A 19,904-nucleotide genomic window follows, 5' to 3' on the forward strand; every position below is an offset into this window, starting at 1 on the left:
TATATATATATATATCTGAAGATGATCAATTTCTAGTGTCATTTCGTGACAATAGGTCCTCCTCTAACATATGCATCAATTCGATCTCCTCCATCTCCTCAAAACCTCGGGTAATGAGCGAATTTTGTAAATTGTGGATTAAGATGTTGAACTGATTGTATGTAATTGTAATGAAAAATTGCATTTAATATAATGCGATGAAGTCTCATGTTATTTGGTTCTTCCTTGATTACATATAATTCTATTTTGAACGGAACCCCATTTGTTAAAGCACCTAATTAAGCCAAATACAGTAACAAGATTTGGGAGATACAAATTCTCTTAATAGGAAATTTGGTTGAGGGAAATCTCTTGAGATTTTTAGGAATTTTAAAGGATTATTTGGTTTGGGTTGCATTTAATTAAGTAGAAAGAATCAAGATATCCAAGAGAATGTACGTGAATTATCTCTCAATCCCCTGATGATGGGAATGAGGATTCCTTCTAGAGAGGTTAGAATTAATACCCATTTATTTGACATTGTGAATGTTTTCTTTCTTTTAAATAACAAAAATGGCCACATCCCATATATATTAAAAAAATAAGGCGCTAATCCTTTTTTTATGTTACCTTTTGTCTTTTGTTTTTAGATATTATATAAGAAAAGTTAGACTATGTGATAATTTTTTTTATGGTTATTTTTTTTTAATGCTACTATATGGGTTTGATTATGAGCATTTGTAAAATTTGTATACAGAAGTGAGGAAGTATTTTATTCCATAAAAAATGAAAATAAACTTAAAATCTATGTATAAAGGTAAGAAATTATTTTAAGAAAATGGATCAAAGAGTATAGACATGGAAATCACAATAAAATCACGGTTTATATGTAGTTTTTCTTCCTTGTAATTTTTTATTTAATTTTTAATTTTGTGTTAATGTTGAACATGAAGGGAGAAACATAAGATATAAGAATATTTTAAGAAGAATACATAGTTCTTAAAGGATGCCTATATAAGAGTTCTAAACTAAACAAGAATCTCATATTTACGAAAATCTTACTAGATTTTTAATTATTTCCAAACTTGAAAATAATCATATTTATGAGAATTCTCAAACATCACATTTTTTGAAATGTAGATGTGACATCCAACATCGTCTGGGAATTGAGATGTGCTTATATCTATAAACGAATCCTTCTTGACACAACGCGTTTTAAAGCCGTGATGATTATGAACTTATTAAAACTCTGCAGTTAAGCGTATTTCTACAAGAGTAGTACTAGGATGGGTGACCTCCTGAGAAGTTTGGTTCGGGGGAGCCAAAAGCGGACAATATTGTGTCGTTGGGGTAGATCATTACAAATGGTATTAGAGCCATTGCTCAGCCTGAGATGGGGAGAGCATGCACAAGCCCATGAGGGTCGCCAGGGGGTACCTGCTGGGACGCCAAGAATGGGGTGATCCCATGAGGGTCGCCAGCGGGGACATTGGGTCTCAAAATGGGGTGATTGTGACGTCTCACATTGCCTGGGAAAGGGGATGTGCTTATATGTATAAATGAAACCCTTTTTAACACAACACGTTTTAAAGCTGTGATGATTATGAACCTATTAGAACTCCACAGTTAAGCGTGCTTCTGCGAGAGTAGTGTTAGGATGAGTGACCTCCTGGAAAGTCTGGTTCGGGAGAGTTAAAAGCGAATAATATTGTGTCGTTGGGGTGGGTCGTTACAGTAGATGTCTAAAAAATGTTGAATTGTGATTATCAAACGCAACGTTATTGTATTATTACATTTGTTTAGGAGGGACGTTTGCAGTGTACTCTCTCATATGCTGATATGCAAAGGTTGGTTTGATCCCAAATTAGCAAGCAGAGGTCTCGAATTTCCAGCTTGAGTTACCAAGTTGTCGTGAGTGGATGGCATTAAGGGTGAAGTCTAAGCTGGAGCAGTTTGCCAAGTTCTTCCTATTGCTTGCCACCATGCTTGGAACTGCCATGGTTATTGGTGATGGTGTTCTCACTCCTTGCATCTCAGGTACAAGGACTTAGAGGAGAGATGGCGTACACGTTCCCACTCCTTGAATCTTCTATAGCTCTATATTACCCTTTATATCTTGAAAATAACCCTAAAATGTGTTAGATTATTTTTAGTAGTCTCACAAAATTTTACTAGTCAAAATAGTTAAAAACCCTTTTTTGTATTTTAGCTATTCATTTTTTTTAAAGCAAACACAGTTGCCTCTTAAGTTTAGTTATTCGTAATCACTATTCCATTGAAATAGTCTTTTTCAAAAATAGAAATTGTGTGTGATGCATGAGAGAGAAATAAAAAAAGGAAGAGAGAAAATTTATTTTATTTATTTTATTATTTTGGTGAGTGACCAGTGCTCACTACTGTTGGTGAAAGTACTATTCACTTACCAAATTTTTATTGATCCTATTGATCTATCATGATCGATCGGATGATCTATCGATCCTATTGATATATCATGATCGATCGGATGATCTATCATGATCGATTGGATGGTCTATCGATTCTATTGATAGATCATGATCGATCAGATGATCTATCATGATCGATTGGATGATTTATCAATCCTATTGATATATCATGATTGATCGTATGATCTATCATGATCGATCAGATGATCTATCATGATCGATTGGATGATTTATCAATCCTATTGATATATCATGATTGATCGTATGATCTATCATGATCGATCAGATGATCTATCAATCCTATTGATCTATCATGATCGATCGGATGATCTATCGATCCTATTGATCTATCATGATCGATCGGATGATCTATCGATCCTATTGATCTATCATGATCGATCGGATGATCTATCCATCCAATTGATCTATCATGATCGATCAGATGATCTATCGATCCTATTGATATATCATGATTGATTGGATAATCTATTGATCCTATTGATATATCATGATCGATTGGATAATCCATCATGATCGATCGGATGATCTATCGATCCTATTGATCTATCATGATTGATCGGATGATCTATCGATCCTATTGTTCTATCATGATTGATCGGATGATCTATCATGATCGATTGAATGATCTATCATGATTGATCGGATGATCTATCGATCCTATTGATATATCATGATCGATCAGATGATCTATCATGATCGATCGGATGATCTATCGATCCTATTGATCTATCATGATCGATCGGATGATCTATCGATCCTATTTATCTATCATGATCGATCGGATAATCTATTGATCATATTGATCTATCATGAGCGATCGGATGATCAATCGATCCTATTGATATATCATGATCTATCGGATGATCTATCGATCCTATTGATATATCATGATCGATCGAATGATCTATCGATCCTATTGATCTATTATGATTGATCGGATGATCAATCAATCGTGATAGAGTCTGATCGACCAGACTTGACAAAGTGAAGCTTCGATCGATCCTAGTGTAGTAGACTAACCGATCATGGTAGAACAATATGATCGATAGACTATCCAATCAATTATAGTGCATTATTTAGTCTGATCGATCATATAAAAAATTAAAAAAATAGAAAAACTTTACTAATAATATAAGAAGTATTTTTTATTTTTTATTTTTTTTTGTTATACAGGATTATTAGCATCGACCTAAACTTGACGATGATAAGAGGTTATCAGAGTCAACTAGCAAGAGTCGACGTTGATACTTTCAAATTTTCAAAAAAAAAATAAAATTAAGTATTTTATATATGGTCATTAGTGTCGACCTGAAGTGGACACTAATAATAGGTTATCAACGTTGACTTATTGTTCTACGCTGATGCTTTTCAAAAAAAAAAATTAATTTTTTATACATTGTCATTAGCGTCGACATAAAGTAGGCGCTGATAAACTATTATCAGAGTCGACCTTTTCATTGACGCTGATGCTTTTCAATTTTTTTTTTTTTTTTTTTTTTTAAATAATTTTTTATACAGGATCATTAGTGTCTACCTCAAAGTCGACGCTAATGACCTATTATCAACGTCGACACATATAAGTCGACTTTAATAATAGGTGATCAGCGTCGACATTTGGTGTCGACGCTGATAGTTATTTATAAGTGTCAACGAAAGTGGACGCTAATACTAAAATGTCGTTGCTATTTCTCAACCCGCGTGAGGCAAAATTTCCCTCCAGGTTATTAGCAATGACACATTAGCGTTGACACCAAAGTCGACGCTAAAAGTGCATTTTTTTGGACAATTAGCGTCGACCACTTGGTCGACGCTAATAGTGTTAATAGTCGACTATCAACGTCGACTTTTAGTCGACGCTGATAGTGTCGCCCTTAATGGGCGAATTTCTTGTAGTGATGGCTAGAGACCTACTACAATACAATAGGAGTGAGCAAATCCCCGCAATCCCTGCACCGCCCCGCCCCATATAGCCTAAAAATCGCACCCATGGTGCGGGCCAAGGGTCCTTATTTGGGCCCCCTGCACGGTGCGGTGCGGGTTGCCGCAGGGGGGGGGGGGTTTGAAAATTCTCAGGTCCCCGCCCTGCCCCGAAAATTTTAAAAAAAGAGAAGAAAACGAAAAAAAACACTAAAAACTTCTAACTTTCTTACTTTCCTTCTAACCTAACTTTATATTTTCTAAACACTAACTCCCTAAGCAGCAAAGTGCCACACGGCCTGCTCCCTGCTCGCCAGTCGCCTCACCTAGTCACCTGCTCTTTGAAGCACAGCGCTGCCCCACACGCACGGACTCACCCGCAGCAGAGGATCAGTAGGCCTTTGCTGCCCTCACCTAATTGGTACATCTCCCGTTTCAAATTTTGGTTTTTTTCCTATTTTTTTTCCCTATTGGACGATGCCTAGCCTGTATATATGTTGATTTTGGTTTAATTTATTTTTTTTCCTGTTACTGATCATTCAGTTTAGTTTCTTGTTTTTATTTATTTATTTTTTCCTGTTGGTCGACCGATTATGCCCAGATTAGTGTTTTTAGGTTTTTCAATTGCTTTTGTTGTGCGTGTTTGTTGATTATGATAGTTGGTGAATGTTGGTTGTTTTGGGTGAGTGGTGTTTCTTGGATCGTGAAATTGCGGGGGTTTAGGGTTTTTCTCATTGTGATTCTTTTTTGGATTTATGATAGAAATGCAGGGAAGAAAGGGAAAAACTGAAATTGAGAACCCAAAAGAATGTTGTGTAGTTGATGAGTGATTGAGTTCATATGTTTTTTTCATATTTTTGGTTGGAAAAAATGTAAATCTTTACTTACCCATTTTGTAATCTTAATTTCTTGAACTGGGTTTGTCTGAAAATGGAGTTTTGGTGGCTTATTTATAAAATTTCGATGAGGATTGCATGACCTAACTCCTAAGCAGTTCATGTGTTTGGGGGATTTCACTTCTTTTCTGCGAGTTTTTGTTTGCATAGCTGTCTAATAATATCTTAAAGCTTGTTGGAATTGGTATTTTAGTTTAGTAAATTAGTCCGCGATTATGCATTACTGCTTGTTGACCTGTCATCTAGATACATTAAGGAGCTATTAAAAATACTGTGGATGTTGTTGAATCTTCATGTTTCTTTTTTGAAACATCAGCAACAAACCTGACTTACACTGTTCACCCTTACTTATAGCATCCTCATTGGGCTCTTCACTTCAAAAATTTTACCAAATTTTGGTGAAAGTGCTCAAAAAACCCCATGCAACAAGCTCTTCAAAATTTCTCTAAAATAGTGAAGGTAAGAAACCCTCTCTATATTTAACCCCCAAAATTCTTTCTCTATTTATTTTTTAATCATTTTCTTTCATTTTCCCGCCTCTTCCATCTCTTCCTTGCACCCCTTTTTCTTTCCTTTTCTTTTTCATTTTCCTTTTCCTCTCTAGACGCTTGCCTCCATCTTCAAATAGGGAAGACTTCCCAAGTGGATCAATTTCCGGTGGTCTGGTCTGGTGGGTTCCGGTGGTCTTGTCTGGTGGTTTTCGGTGATCCGGTTTGGTGGGTGTCAACGATTTTCGGTCTAGTGATTGCCGGTGGTCTGGTCAGATCGAAAATCCCGCCTCTTGCATCTGCAAATAAGGAAGACGTCCTAGGTGGATCGATTTCCGGTGGTCTGGTTTGGTGGGCTCTAGTCGTCTTGTCTGGTGGTTTTCGGTGATCCGGTCTTGTGGGTGTCAGCGATTTTCGGTCTGGTGATTGCTGGTGGTTTGGTCTGGTGGTTTCTGGTGGTCCAAAGATTTGTGGGTGACGACAGGTTAGGTGGACAGGCGTGTTTCTGGCGGTTCTGTGCAATCTTGGCTTCTCTTCGGCAATTTTCCGGCAGTCTGGTTGCTATTCGGTGTCAACAATTGTTTATGGGGTTCTGATGCAGTGGGTTTCTGGGTTTGGTTCAGAGAGATCCCCCGGTGAGTGTGGATAACATTTTTTGTACTGGGTTTTGGAATGTGTGGATTCAGAGATTGATGTTTGGTTGTGGGGGGATCGATCCACTTGCACTGCGATTGAACAAGGCTAAGTGGCAGTTAAAGTAGTTGCTCCCAAAACTATTAAAAAGTAATATTTAATTAAAATAGAGAAATTTTTAGAGAGTTTGATGTAGAAAACTTTTTAAAGATGATAGTTAAACTCAAAAAAGTAGATTTTTTTTTCATTAAAATTTAGTGCAATTTTGAAGAGGCCAATGAGGATGCTCTTACTTGACTTACATAGTTTGCAGGTATTTTCGGAGAAATGACGTTCAAGGTTCACGGGTCTCGTTCTAACTTCTAAGGGATTTAGGCTTTGTAGGTATTGTTTGTTCTTTGTTTGGTTTAAGAATGATGATACATGTGTGCCTATAATTTAAATTTGAATTTGTGGTTTAAAGGGCATGTGAGGTCTTAATAGAATATGTTAGGATTATCAATGTATGATTATGTTAGGCCTCTATCTGCTGTTGATTATTTTATTTTATTTTTTCTACTTAAATTGTAGAATCAAGTCATGGACGATTCAACTTGTGCTACTATTGGACCTATTGGTTCTAGTTCTGCTTCATCTAGGCCTAGTCTTTTGGATACTAATATTGGTTCTAGTTCTTCAACTATTGGCCCTCAAAATCTTAATTCAGCTCTCCCACAAAAACCTAAAAAAATATGAGCAAACATCAACGATTTGGGAACATTTTACCAAGTTAGAATTGAGTGACCCCAATGATTATAAATCACAGTGCAGTTATTGTAAGAGGGAGTTTAATTGTTACCCTAGAAGCCATGATACTTTATCTATGCTACAACATATCAGGAAAAGTTAGAAAAAATTATCCTGGTAGGTTTGATAAGACACAATCGAAGTTGAGCTTTGAGGCTAAGAGGGAAGGACAACCGGCTGTGGGTGAAGGATCTAATGGTAACCTTGTGATTGCTAAGTTTAATTCTTCAAAAATAAGGGCAGCAATTTCTAAGATGATCATAGTGGATGAGTTGCCATTTAGGTTTGTGGAAGGTGAAGGGTTTCAGAACTTCATGAAAACAGTTGAACCTAGGTTTTCAATTCCTTCCCGTTTTACTGTGATGATAGATTGTTTTAAGCTCTTTATGTCTGAGAAAGAAAAGTTGAAAGGAATGCTCTTGACATTCAGTGTTAAGGTTTGTCTTACCACTGATAGTTGGACTTCAATACAGAACCTTAATTACATGTGTATCGTTGCTCATTTTATTGATAGTGAATGGAACTTATATAAAAGAATTTTTAATTTTTGTTTAATTCCTAATCACAAAGGTGAGACCATTGGGAAAAAGAGGAAGAGAAGTGCTCATAAGCCTGGCGCCATATTAGAGAATCGGTTTATGCATGTGAGATGTTGTACACACATCTTAAATATTATTGCGACTGAGGGGTTGAAAGAGGTTGATGAATCCATTATGAAGGTTAGAAGTGCGATTAAATATGTGAAGTCTTCTCCTGCAAGATTTGAGAGTTTTTAAGACTTGTATGGAAAGAGAGAACATTAATTTCAAGGAGTTGTTGTGTTTGAATGTTCCAACTAGATGAAACTTTACATTTAAGATGTTGGAAGGTGCAAAAAAAAAATGTCAAAGTGCTTTTGAACTTATGGAAGAGTTGAATGGATATTACGGTCATATGTTGTGGGATGGTAAAAAAGGTTTAGGACCTCCTAATTGTGATGATTGGGCTCGTATTAAGGTTTTTCTCAAGTTTCTTGAAATTTTTTATGAATCCACAATGCGACTTTCGAGGTCTTTGGATGTTTCTGCCATTCAACTGCACTTACAAGAATATTGTGACAGTGGTGATTATTGAGTTCTATGGGGGAGAAAATGATGTCAAAGTATAAAAAGTATTTGGGGGATCTTGATAAGGTTAATGTATTGTTGTTTGTTGCTATTATACTCGATCCATGAACCAAGTTGGGGTCTTAAGAATGTTGGTTCAATGATGTTCTTAGTGTTGAGCAATGCAATGATATGATAATAAAATTGAAGAACTACATTCAGAAATTATATGATCACTTCAACACTAGAGAGAGTTTGCTCAAGGTGAACATAGTGGTGCATTTCCTCAAGGTTCCTCAAAGGTAGGAGAAACTAAGAAACGTACATATAAATTGATGAATAGGTACTCAAAACACATGGCTTCTAATAGTGATGTTCAACACAAATTGGAGTTAGATCGGTATTTGATGGAGGAGATTGAAAAACCGAATGAGAACTTCGATATTTTAAATTAGTAGAAGGTAAACTCAACTAAATTCCCAATACTTGCCGAAATAGCACGTATTGTGTTGGCCATTCTCATTATTACAGTTGCTTCAGAGTCAGCATTTAGCACCGGAGGGCGTGTGTTGAATCCTTTCGAAGTTCATTGGCCCCAATAACAGTTGAAGCATTGGTGTGTGCACAAAACTGGTTAAAATCAAAACCCATCAATGGTTATGACACAGAGATGGTTGAAGAGCCTGAAAGTTATAGGCTCGAGTTAGGTAAGCTTTTAACTTTCTATTAGTCACTTCTTAATTTATTTTGCTATTTAAATATTCTAAATTTCTAATTATCAGTTCCAATCTTTATAGAAATAAATTTGAAGAACATCAATCTTTTACTTGAGGAGGATTAGTGAAGTGAAGACTCAAAATTTTGGTTGAAACTTGGGTTCTTGATGCTTGTGGTGACCGATTGGGAGGTGCTTAATGCTCTGGAACATTTAGCATTTGAGTTTTCTTCATTTTGTAATATTATGTTTTTTGCGTTTTCAGTGGTTTGTTCATTTATGAGATTGAATTTCTATTCATAATTAGCAATTAAACCCTACTAATCTACTATGTTTTTGCTTTGTAATTTATTTATTTATTTATTTATTTATTTTTTTCTTCTTTCTTTATGCACTAAGCGACTGAAGACATTACAAGCAAAAATGTTTCCTTTCTTATTTTTAAGTTTTTTTCCCCTTTACATTTTAATAGATGTTGGGAATTAGGGTTCGCGATCTCTATTATAAAATGACAATTAATTTTATTTTCCTTTATTTGAATTAATTTGGTTACTTTGATGGTATCAAAGAACCATGGCTGAAATATAATGATGAATTTAGTAATTTACAACTTCATCCAACAAGGAATGCAGGTGGGATCATTTGGCATTATAAGCAGGTCTGCCGGTGGTAGAAGAGGGCATTGAGTATGAAAAAAAAAAAAAAAAAAAAAACCGTGGGGATCCCTGCATGCCCGCGGATCCCCGCCCTATTCATCCCCACTCGCCCCGCACGGTTGCAGGGGGCTTTTCCCCGGGGTGCGGGGTCAAAAAAACCTCATTTCCGCCCCCTGTCCCATGCTCAGCCCTATAATATAAGGAAGAGGCTCTGGTTGATTTCAACCATCCATGATCTAATCGTCTTCTCTTTTTATCCTAAGAGATAAGACTTCTTATTAGCATTATCTTATCCCTTAAGATAAGAGATAAACTCTTATTTAGATAACACAGCTCCTATATAGCTAGCTGTCAAGAAGGTGGACGGTCATTTCTCCTCCCCAGAAAAATCTCAAAACATGCGCATGTGATCATGAAAAAGTCATTTAGCTACCTGCCGGCCACTGTAACTCGATGGCTAGGATTGGCGTCTTGTGAAGATGCATGCGGTGGAAACGTTTTTCTAACTTCCACTACACATGAAATATCTTCAAGGACAAGCACTATATATTATCCTGTTTCGCTTCTTTCAGGCGTCGTGCGGTGCTCCATGATAACAGTGAAGAAACACAGACAAAAGCTAGATAAAAAAGAAGAATAGTCTCCACACGCTATTAATGTCTCTGTCTGAATAGTATATATGTGGCACTCATAATTCCTTTGTATCTTTTTAATTATATAAATTAAAGTATCAAAATTAATGCTTAATTTTTACCTTTGTCATTTCTTTGACCCCAGTATCATTAGGCTTATACACAAGAAACAATTTAATTTCCCTTTTTCTTAAACATGCATGTTCTTTATTGGGACTCATTTTTTTTTTTTTTAAATTACAGTTGATCAACTGATGTTAATACAAGAGTTTAATAAAATTACTTTTATGAATTGGCGGAGTATTATCTTATGTGATAAAATTATTTTGTTTTGCTAATTGAAAAGCATAGGCGGTGAAAGAATTAAAATATTTTTTTAGGAAACATTATTTAACCCCCTTAAATTTTTCTTACATTTGCAATTATCCTCGTAAATTTAAAAGACTCTCAATTTATGCTCCGTTTGTTTTGATGTAAAATGTTTTTCGTTGTAAAATATTTTCAACGAAATTATTTTTCAGAAAAATTGATTTCTGTGAAAATTAAATATTTTACGGTGTTTGACTAGTACGAAAAAATCACCAACGGGAAAAAAATCACTAGTGACGAGATTCTGTTATTGGCAAGCAGGATTTTAGCTACTTTCACCGGATTCCAACTACTGTTGCTGGATTCTGGCGACAATGGCCAGAGTTAAGCCAGTTTTGCCAGAATTTGGCCCAATATGGCAGGATTCCAGTGAAGGTGGTCGAAATCTGGTGTAGTACAGCCAGATTCTGGCAAACTGACCGGAATATGGTTGCCGGAATCAGGCGATGGTGCTGGATCTCGTCAGATTCAGGCAGACTAGTGCCAAATTTCGGCACCGGCCAGATTCTGCGACCGTCACCAGATTCTGGCGATCGGATACCAACATTCGGGGACCTTCGGCGGTAGATTCGAGCTACCAACAAACTCTAATGCTCGGCGGTGGTGGATTGCCATAAATGTGCCTATAATAATGAAGAGTTTAAATTTAGAAAATGATTTACGGTTTTTAAAATCGTAAATCGTTTTCAAAAAATTAAAAGGGCTTTTATCGTCAAACTGATAATGATTTTCGTTAACCATTATTTTAGGTTGCACTAAATACTAGAAAATACATAATAATAATAATAAAAAAAAATTCCAGAAAATTTTTTACGCCCAAACAAACAGAGCATTAGTGTATCCATCCTTCAATTTTATTTTATTATTTATTTATTTCAATTTCTCCTATCTGTTAGGAATTGCTGTTATATCCTAACTGTCAAAATTCTCAAAATACCCATTTTTTTTATTTATTTTTTAATAAATTTTTTATTATTTTCTTATTTTTTATAGAGAAAAATAGAAAAAAACTTGCAAGAATTTAGGAGATAGTAAGGATTTAATAGAATTTGTAAAAATACCCATGTCTAAATCTTTGAAAATTTAGTTTGAGAATAATATTAAGTTTAAAATATAGGTTGTAATGTGGAGAATTATTATTATTTATAATAATTTTTTTTTTTTTTCACTTGTGAAAAACTACTGAAATAAAGAGAGTAACAGATATTAAAAGAAAAAAATCAAGAAGACCATGCATAGTTAAAGTCAAGTTCCTTGGCCCCCCTTCCTCTGCCCAATTCAATTATTATGAACCACCAGAGCTTGCAGATGCCAGATGCATGCACGATCCAATTTTACAGTTAAAAAAAAAAAAAAAAAGAAAAGGTGAAGAAGAATGTGCAACTTGGCTTCCCCTCTTGGCTCTTACTGTTAACTTTACGGGCATTACGACACGTTTTTGACATTAATGTCGTGGTCGCTTGATCGGTACGGAAGTTAAGAGTAGGAGGAGCTTAATTTCCTGCGTTGCTGCGTGACCATGACTAACTCGATCACTGACGTATAATACCTCTTATCATCCGTAAATAACCAGTAATTAAACTAACCCCAAGGGGTGGCCTGGTGGTAAAGATTTGGGACTTTTAAGGTGTGCTACTCATAAATTTACGAGTTTGAGACTTATTAGGTGTTACCTCTCCTTTGGGCCAGTCACCCCAGTTGTGTGAGAAGAGTTTTTGGGCCGTTGACCATCTGCTGGTGTTTAAAGGCTCAATGCCTGAAGTGGTGTCGGACATTGAACTAGGGGATTAGTAAAGGAATCCAGGTCGGGCCTTTACTCGGCAAGGCAAGGGGTTATCCTTGACTCCGCTTGAGGTAAGCCCAGCTGAAGGTGAACTGGGATACCTTATAAAAAAAAAAAAAAAAAAAAACCCAGTGAACTGCAACTTGCCCATGAAGGGTCGACCTCCCCTGGGATTTCACACTGTTGGAATCCCCTATATTCAAACATGTCGGCTCTTGTTTTCTATAAAAACCTGACATCTATCCACGTTCTGAAATGCGAGGTAGCTAGAGAGAACAGATCAGAAGGGGAAGTGATACAGAAATGTCTAGTGAAGCAGCACCACCATGTTCTGAACAAAGTATGGAGGAATTTTCCAGAGAACTTCATGGGAAGAAAGTTTTGCGAAGATTCGATTCCTTGGATATAGAATCCTCCACTGTTCCCGGTCGTCAGGGCCATGGCTCCAGGGTACGTTTCCTTCCTTTTTTTTTCTTTTTTTTTGAAGACAGTAACCGACTTTCTTGCATGGCATATATGGCAACTGGGACAAAACAAAAACTAAAATTTGATTTAAAATGTTGTTTTTCTTTTTGAATTTCAGGCAGTGGGGTGGTCGGTGGTCTTGTATTTAGCATTCCAGAGCATCGGAATTGTATACGGAGACATTGGTACTTCACCGCTCTATGTGTTTGCGAGCACTTTCAGTAATGGAATTAAGCACAAGGACGACATTTTGGGTGTTCTTTCCTTGATCTTTTACACCCTCACCTTAATTCCTCTCGTTAAGTACGTTTTCATCGTCTTACAAGCCAACGATAATGGCGAAGGTACGATTTTGCCAAGTTAATTCTCGTTTAGCTGTTTATATTTTCATACATATTTAATTATGGCCATATATTTATTTATAATATATATATATATATATATATATATATATATGTTTGTTTAGGAGGGACGTTTTCGTTGTACTCTCTCATATGCCGATATGCAAAGGTTGGTTTGATCCCAAATCAGCAAGCAGAGGACCGGGAGGTGTCGAATTTCCAGCTTGAGTTACCGAGCAGTCGTGAGTGGATGGCATCGAGGGTGAAGTCTAAGCTGGAGAGCAGCCAGTTTGCCAAGTTCTTCCTATTGCTTGCCACCATGCTTGGAACTGCCATGGTTATTGGTGATGGTGTTCTCACTCCTTGCATCTCAGGTGTGTTTAATTATCTTCTATTTTACCCTTTATATCTTGAAAATGACCAACTTTCCAATGTTGTTACGCATCTGTTGTTAGTCATTGCCGATTTATTCGAAACGATGCAAAAAGACGAGTAATTAGCTAGAGCTAATTCGTACGTCTTTTTGTTGCTCCTTAATTTGTCTCGCTTTTGACTTTCAAATTCCAACTTTAATTTCCTCTTTTCCATTTTATTGACAGTGTTATCCGCTGTGGGAGGGATCAAGGGAGCTACATCTTCGATGACAGATGGTACCCCCATTTAGGGCACTCACATAAGTCTATAGTATTGGTTCTCTTCCTTATATTTAGAAAAAAATATCATAAAAAATATAAAAAACTAACCCATAGTAGATACCCTAAATTTACATTGAGAAGCACTGTTACTTCTCAACCCATTATTTTAATAAAAAAAGGGCTCTCTCCTCTCTCCTTCCCCCTTCCCGCGTCCGGAAGATGGGTCTGCCAGAACCAATTTTCCAACACCACCGCTAGATGACTGAGAAACTTGTTGCTGATTTTCCTTCACTTTCTCACCAAACAAACAAATAACCACCTTAATCACACACACAAAATCCACAAAATCCAATTGCGAGAACAATAAAAAAAAAAAAAAAAAAAAAAGAAGAAAAAGGAAACCCAAATCCATGTCTTCCAAACAAAGCAATCAGAGTACAGATTCATTGGAAGAGAACTACTAGATCTTGTAGTCTTGTGGCCAGATCTTGTAGTTTTGCGGAACCACACCATGTAGTCCGGCAATCCTTGTTAGAAAATTGGCTTTGCTCAACCGAAAATCGTGTCTCTTCCCTGTTTCCCCAACGACGACCCAACGGAGATCCACCGAAGATTTGGCGCCTCTGCTCTCCCTTTCGGCTTATCGGGTCTTCAAGTCTTCGTGGATCGACCTCTCTACATCTCTGATTCTCTCTCTCAAGCTCCGGCTTTCCCTCTCTATTTCATTCTCTCCCTCGATTTCTCTCTCAGTATATCTCTCTCTTGGTTTTTGATGAGTAAAGGAAGGTAACAGGAAGAAGGGAGAAGGTCAGTTTTGAGAGAGAGGGGACGGAGAAGACGAGAGGAAAAAAGAAAAAAATGAATAAAAAAATAAAAGTAGGAAAGAGAAAGAATAATAAAATAATAGTAAAAAAGAGTATTTAATTGATATAGGAAAAATTAAAAGAATCTATTGTAGGGTATTTTTTTTTTATAGGGAAGCAAAAAGTTGTTTTGTTCCATGAATATAAGAAAAATGGTTGGAAATCTGCTGCTAGTATTCTTACTCATCTATTCGTGATAGTTTATAAGAAAATTTTATAATATTATTTTTTTTTGGGTTTTTGCATAATTTTAATTTATTTAATTTTCTTTTTCAAAATTGCATTTTATTTTTTTAGTAGTTTTTTTTTTTTGGGTCATTTTTTCTTTCAATTATTCCACGGTTCAAAATTAATCATGATAGTTTATAGGAAAATTTTATAATTTATATATATATATATATATATATATATATATATTTTGCGTTTAATTTATTTAATTTTGTTTTTAAAAATTACCTTTTTTTTGGTCATTTTTTTTATTTCAATCATTCCACCGTCCAAAATTAATTAACTAGCAGTAACGGGTTAATGCAATATAAGTAGAGATGTAAATGAAGCAAAGCTACCTGTGAGCTCGTTCAAGCTCGGCTCGTGCGCGACCCAGTTATTAATTTAGCTACTTGTGGACCCGAAAATATATTCGATTATTAAATGATACAAACCCGTATAAAACTCGGCTCGCTCGTTTAAAACTCGACTAGCTCGTTTATATGATACTAAATCTTAGAATTTAAGTGATATACTGATAGGGTATAGTGTATCTTCATTATATAATGTAAATTATGTAATAAACATATGATTCATCATTTATATTAACAAGACAACAACACTTATTTTGTATGACTAGTGACTAAATATGATCTAATCATGTAAATTATATAATATGATATAACAATTCATATGAATATGATATAAAGATTCATATGTGATATATATATAAAATGTTATAAATATAAATTCAGTGGCGGACCTAGCATTGACAAATTGGGGGGGCCAAATTGAAAAAAAAAAATAGGGGGGCAAAACTAAAAAAATAAAACAAATTGGGGTAAAATTTTATTTTATTTTTTGTTTGGGAAAAAAATCTGGAGCTTGAGGGGACCCCCCCCGGTCGTTGAAGAGATCTGTCTCTGTATAAATTATAGTTATATAATGTCATATAATTCATAAATTCTAATTTATAAGTATACAATTCATAGTAATGTAAACTATAAAGATTAAGAACTAGTGGTAATTAGATCACTTTACCACAAAAGGTTAGTATTTCTTTTTTCGAGCCGAGTTGAGCTTAATTTTTTTATTTTTAAAACTCGTCAAATGAACTCAAGCTCGATTCGAGTTCGTGATAAGAAAGCTTGAGCTCGGCTTGAGCTCGTGATAAATTTAAATTAGCCAAGCTTAGACATGCACTACTCGCCCGAGCTCAGCTCGTTTACATCCCTAAATATAAGCAACTTTGCTACGTACGTCACATAACACGTATTAAAAAAAAAAAAAAAAGTTTTCAATTCCACGTCCACGTACTATTTTTTTTTTTTTTTTTTGAAATCAATTCCACATCCACTATTGGGGGATGCTCGGCACCTTGCGGGGGTAGATGAAGTTATCTTTCCATTTTTGGTTTATTTTATTTTATTTATTATTTTTTTATTTAATATAATAAAAAATTAATTTTTATTAACACAAGACATGAAAAAATTGCTTATGTTGCATTATTGGGAACTAATTATTTTTAGAAATGTTAGAGCTCATTCTAGTGTTATTTTGGAGTCTTTCAATACTGACATGACATCCTATTTTTAATAAAGAAAAACTATAGCTTGATTTCTCTATCTTGTTTTTATTAAAAAATACAAGGTATCATGTCAGCATAGAAGGATCCCAGAATGATACTAGAAGAAGTTTTAACATTTCTCAATTATTTTTGGACGGAAATAGTGAAATGAAAAATGCAAAAAACCTAAGATATTAAAATGCAATTTTAAAAATCCAACGAATAAATTGAAATTGTGCAAACATGCACCCTGAAAGTTATGATGAATTTTCCTCTAATTTTTAAGCCCTTCGATCTCTGGCACAATTTATCAATTTACAAATTGCGCTAGTTTGACAAATAGTGCTTGATTTGGTGCAAACTCAAATAAAATATAATAGTACTACTCTTTTTTATATATTAATCTTTTGTACTCATACCATTATTTTTCATTCCGGCCTGCATGTACAGATATGATTGTTTGGATATCAGTTGCCATCTTGATCTTCCTATTTATGATTCAAAGATTTGGAACCGACAAAGTGGGCTATACTTTTTCGCCAATAATTTGCGTTTGGTTCGCATTCATCGGGGGCATTGGCCTTTTCAATTTCATCAAATTTGATCCAACTGTCGTCAAAGCCATAAATCCAAACTACATCGTTAAATATTTCCAGAGGAACAAAAAAGAAGCATGGATATCCCTTGGTGGCACTGTTCTTGCCATAACAGGTCTGGAATTGCTTCCCAATTATAATATGAGATAATTATATATTAATTATTGTTTGAATTACTTTGTAATTTTATTAATGAATTTTAACTTGAAATATATATGCAGGAACCGAAGCGCTGTTTGCCGATGTTGGCCACTTCACAGTACGGTCAATTCAAATAAGCATGTGCTCAGTGACATACCCGGCTCTCATTTTGGCATACACTGGACAAGCTTCCTTCCTTCGCAAGCATAATGATCTTGTCAAGGATACCTTCTACGAGTCCATACCAGGTAACAAAAACACATATTTTCTGCAGTCACGATCCAAAGAACGCAACCCACGTTGTTAAATCATGTTTATTTTGTTAATATATTTTGCGATATATTAACTAATTGAGGTGGCTACTTTGTGATCGATGCAGACCCTTTGTATTGGCCAATATTTGTGTTGGCTATATTGGCGTCAATAGTAGCTAGTCAGGCCATGATTTCAGGGACTTTCTCTATGGTCCAACAATCCCTCTCACTAGGGTGTTTTCCTCGGGTGAAAATCGTGCATACATCGGCTAAGTATGAAGGACAAGTTTACATACCAGAAGTCAATTACCTTCTTATGTTGGCATGCATAGGGGTCACTTTGGGTTTCAGGAGCACGGCAAAGATTGGCAATGCATACGGTAATTAATACACTACGTACCCACATATATAGCTTTTATCAATATATAGTAATATATAAACTTAAAAACTAATGGACATTTTATTTTTTGTATACAGGGATAGCAGTGGTATTTGTGATGACTCTCACATCGGCCTTCCTAGTACTAATCATGATCATGATATGGAAATCTCACATTCTCTTAATAGTCTCCTATGTTCTTGTTATTGGCACTGTGGAGCTTCTCTATTTAAGCTCTGTCCTTTACAAGTTTGACCAAGGAGGATATCTTCCCCTAGCCTTTGCTGCAGTATTGATGAGTATAATGTACATTTGGAATGATGTGCACAGAAGAAAGTACTTCTATGAGTTGAATAACAAAGTTTCTTTGGAGAAGCTCAAGGAGATGGCAGCTGAAACAAAGTTTTGTCGACTCCCTGGTTTGGCCTTGTTCTATTCAGAGCTTGTTCAGGGCATCCCGCCCATTTTCAAGCACTACGTTGCAAATGTGCCTGCAATGCACTCAACCCTTGTCTTTGTCTCTATCAAGTCACTACCCATCAGCAAAGTTCCAGTGGAAGAGCGCTTCCTCTTTCGTCGTGTGGAGCCTAAAGACCAAAATGTGTTTCGCTGTGTTGTGAGATATGGGTACACAGATAGGCCTCAAGATCAAGAACCCCTCGAGAATATGTTAGTTGAAAGATTGAAGGAGTTTATTATAGATGATTTTTGGTTCGCCCAAGGTAAACTAAATAGTGTTGAAAATGATGGGGAGTTGGATGCTGGGTCGACGTTGGTTAATGAAGACCAAGAAAATAAAGTTGATGAAGAGGAGATGGAGAGAGAGATTGAGGCTTTAGATGAAGCATGGCGTGCCGGGGTTGTTCATTTGATTGGTGAGAATGAAGTGGTTGCTGGAAAAGGAGCTGGTATCGGAAAGAGGTTTTTGATAAATTATGCTTACAATTTCTTGAGGAAAAATTTAAGACAGACTGAAAATGTTTTTGATATTCCTCGGAAGCGCATGCTAAAAGTGGGCATGATTTACGAGCTATAAAACGTGAAGAAAGTGGAGAGGAGCTAATTGAGGTGGCCGGTCAACTATATTACTTGCTTTTTCATGGATTATTGTTACAGATTGGATTCAAGGCGACAAGAGCGTTGGATATATATATCTGAAGATGATGAATTTCTAGTGTCATTTCGTGACAATAGGTCCTCCTCTAACATATGCATCAATTCGATCTCCTCCATCTCCTCAAAACGTCGGGTAATGAGCGGATTTTGTAAATTGTGGATTAAGATGTTGAACAGATTGTATGTAATTGTAATGAAAAATTGCATTTAATATAATGCGTTGAAGTCTCATGTTATTTGGTTCTTTCTTGAATACGGTTGCGTTTGGGATTGCGATTTCGTAGACAATAAGTACAATTTTAAACCAAATCGCAGAACATAAATCGTTTGGGAACTGCGTTTTTAAAAATTGCGATTTGAAAACGCAAAAAATCTGCATTTTCAAATCGCAGGGAAGATGATACTTTTTAGAAAACGCAGAATTTTAAAGGCTAATTTGCGATTTTAAATGCTAAACTGGGATTTTGCTAAACACTTAACTGCGTTTTTAAAAGTTATTTTTTTCAAATCGCACATTTTAAAATCGTGATTTTAAATCGCACTTTTTGAAATCGCAAATCCAAACGGACCCTACATATAATTCTGTTTTGAAGGCAGCCTCATTTGCATGCTTGGTTTTAGATGCTTGTGCAAATTGTGCACCAATGACATGACACCATCAATGTGAACAACTCTAGTTGATATATCATGACTAGGGCTGTAAACGAGCCGGTTCGAATCGAGTTTTGGCAATCCCGGACTGGCTCGTTTTAAGGAAAATTTAATCGAGTCGATCTCGAGTTCGAGCCGGGCTTAAAGACCTTTGTCCGGGATCGACTCGTTGGGGTAATACCCTAACTCGGGACCGAGCTTGGGACTATTAAGTTAGTCCTCATGAGTCGATCCGAGTGCTCGACTTGCTCGAGTCGACTCGAGCTCGGATCAAACCCACAAAGT

General features: G+C 35.9%; 1 protein-coding gene and 1 long non-coding RNA gene across 2 annotated transcripts; both read left to right on the top strand.

The window, feature by feature from the left end:
- The first annotated feature begins 3 nt into the window (after positions 1-3).
- LOC133851362 (uncharacterized) lies at positions 4-19,204 on the top strand. The gene is made up of 2 exons (XR_009895799.1): positions 4-55; positions 19,047-19,204. It is a non-coding gene; the product is annotated as an uncharacterized LOC133851362 (long non-coding RNA).
- On the top strand, positions 12,673-19,204 carry LOC133851361 (potassium transporter 5-like). The gene is made up of 8 exons (XM_062287744.1): positions 12,673-12,854; positions 12,988-13,213; positions 13,336-13,584; positions 13,810-13,860; positions 16,933-17,193; positions 17,300-17,467; positions 17,599-17,853; positions 17,951-19,204. Exons 1-8 carry the CDS (start codon positions 12,708-12,710, stop codon positions 18,886-18,888), a joined length of 2,295 nt encoding a protein of 764 aa, XP_062143728.1. The 5' UTR covers positions 12,673-12,707; the 3' UTR covers positions 18,889-19,204.
- Positions 19,205-19,904: the final 700 nt, after the last annotated feature.

This window comes from Alnus glutinosa, chromosome 12, assembly GCF_958979055.1.
Source record: "Alnus glutinosa chromosome 12, dhAlnGlut1.1, whole genome shotgun sequence".
Taxonomy (NCBI): domain Eukaryota; kingdom Viridiplantae; phylum Streptophyta; class Magnoliopsida; order Fagales; family Betulaceae; genus Alnus; species Alnus glutinosa.

Coding starts and splice junctions, on each gene's coding strand:
- LOC133851361 (XM_062287744.1), top strand. CDS start 12,708: ATGTCTAGTGAAGCAGCACCACCATGTTCTGAACAAAGTATGGAGGAA. Junction 12,855..12,987: donor GTCAGGGCCATGGCTCCAGG/GTACGTTTCCTT, acceptor TTTGAATTTCAG/GCAGTGGGGTGGTCGGTGGT. Junction 17,194..17,299: donor CACTGTTCTTGCCATAACAG/GTCTGGAATTGC, acceptor ATATATATGCAG/GAACCGAAGCGCTGTTTGCC.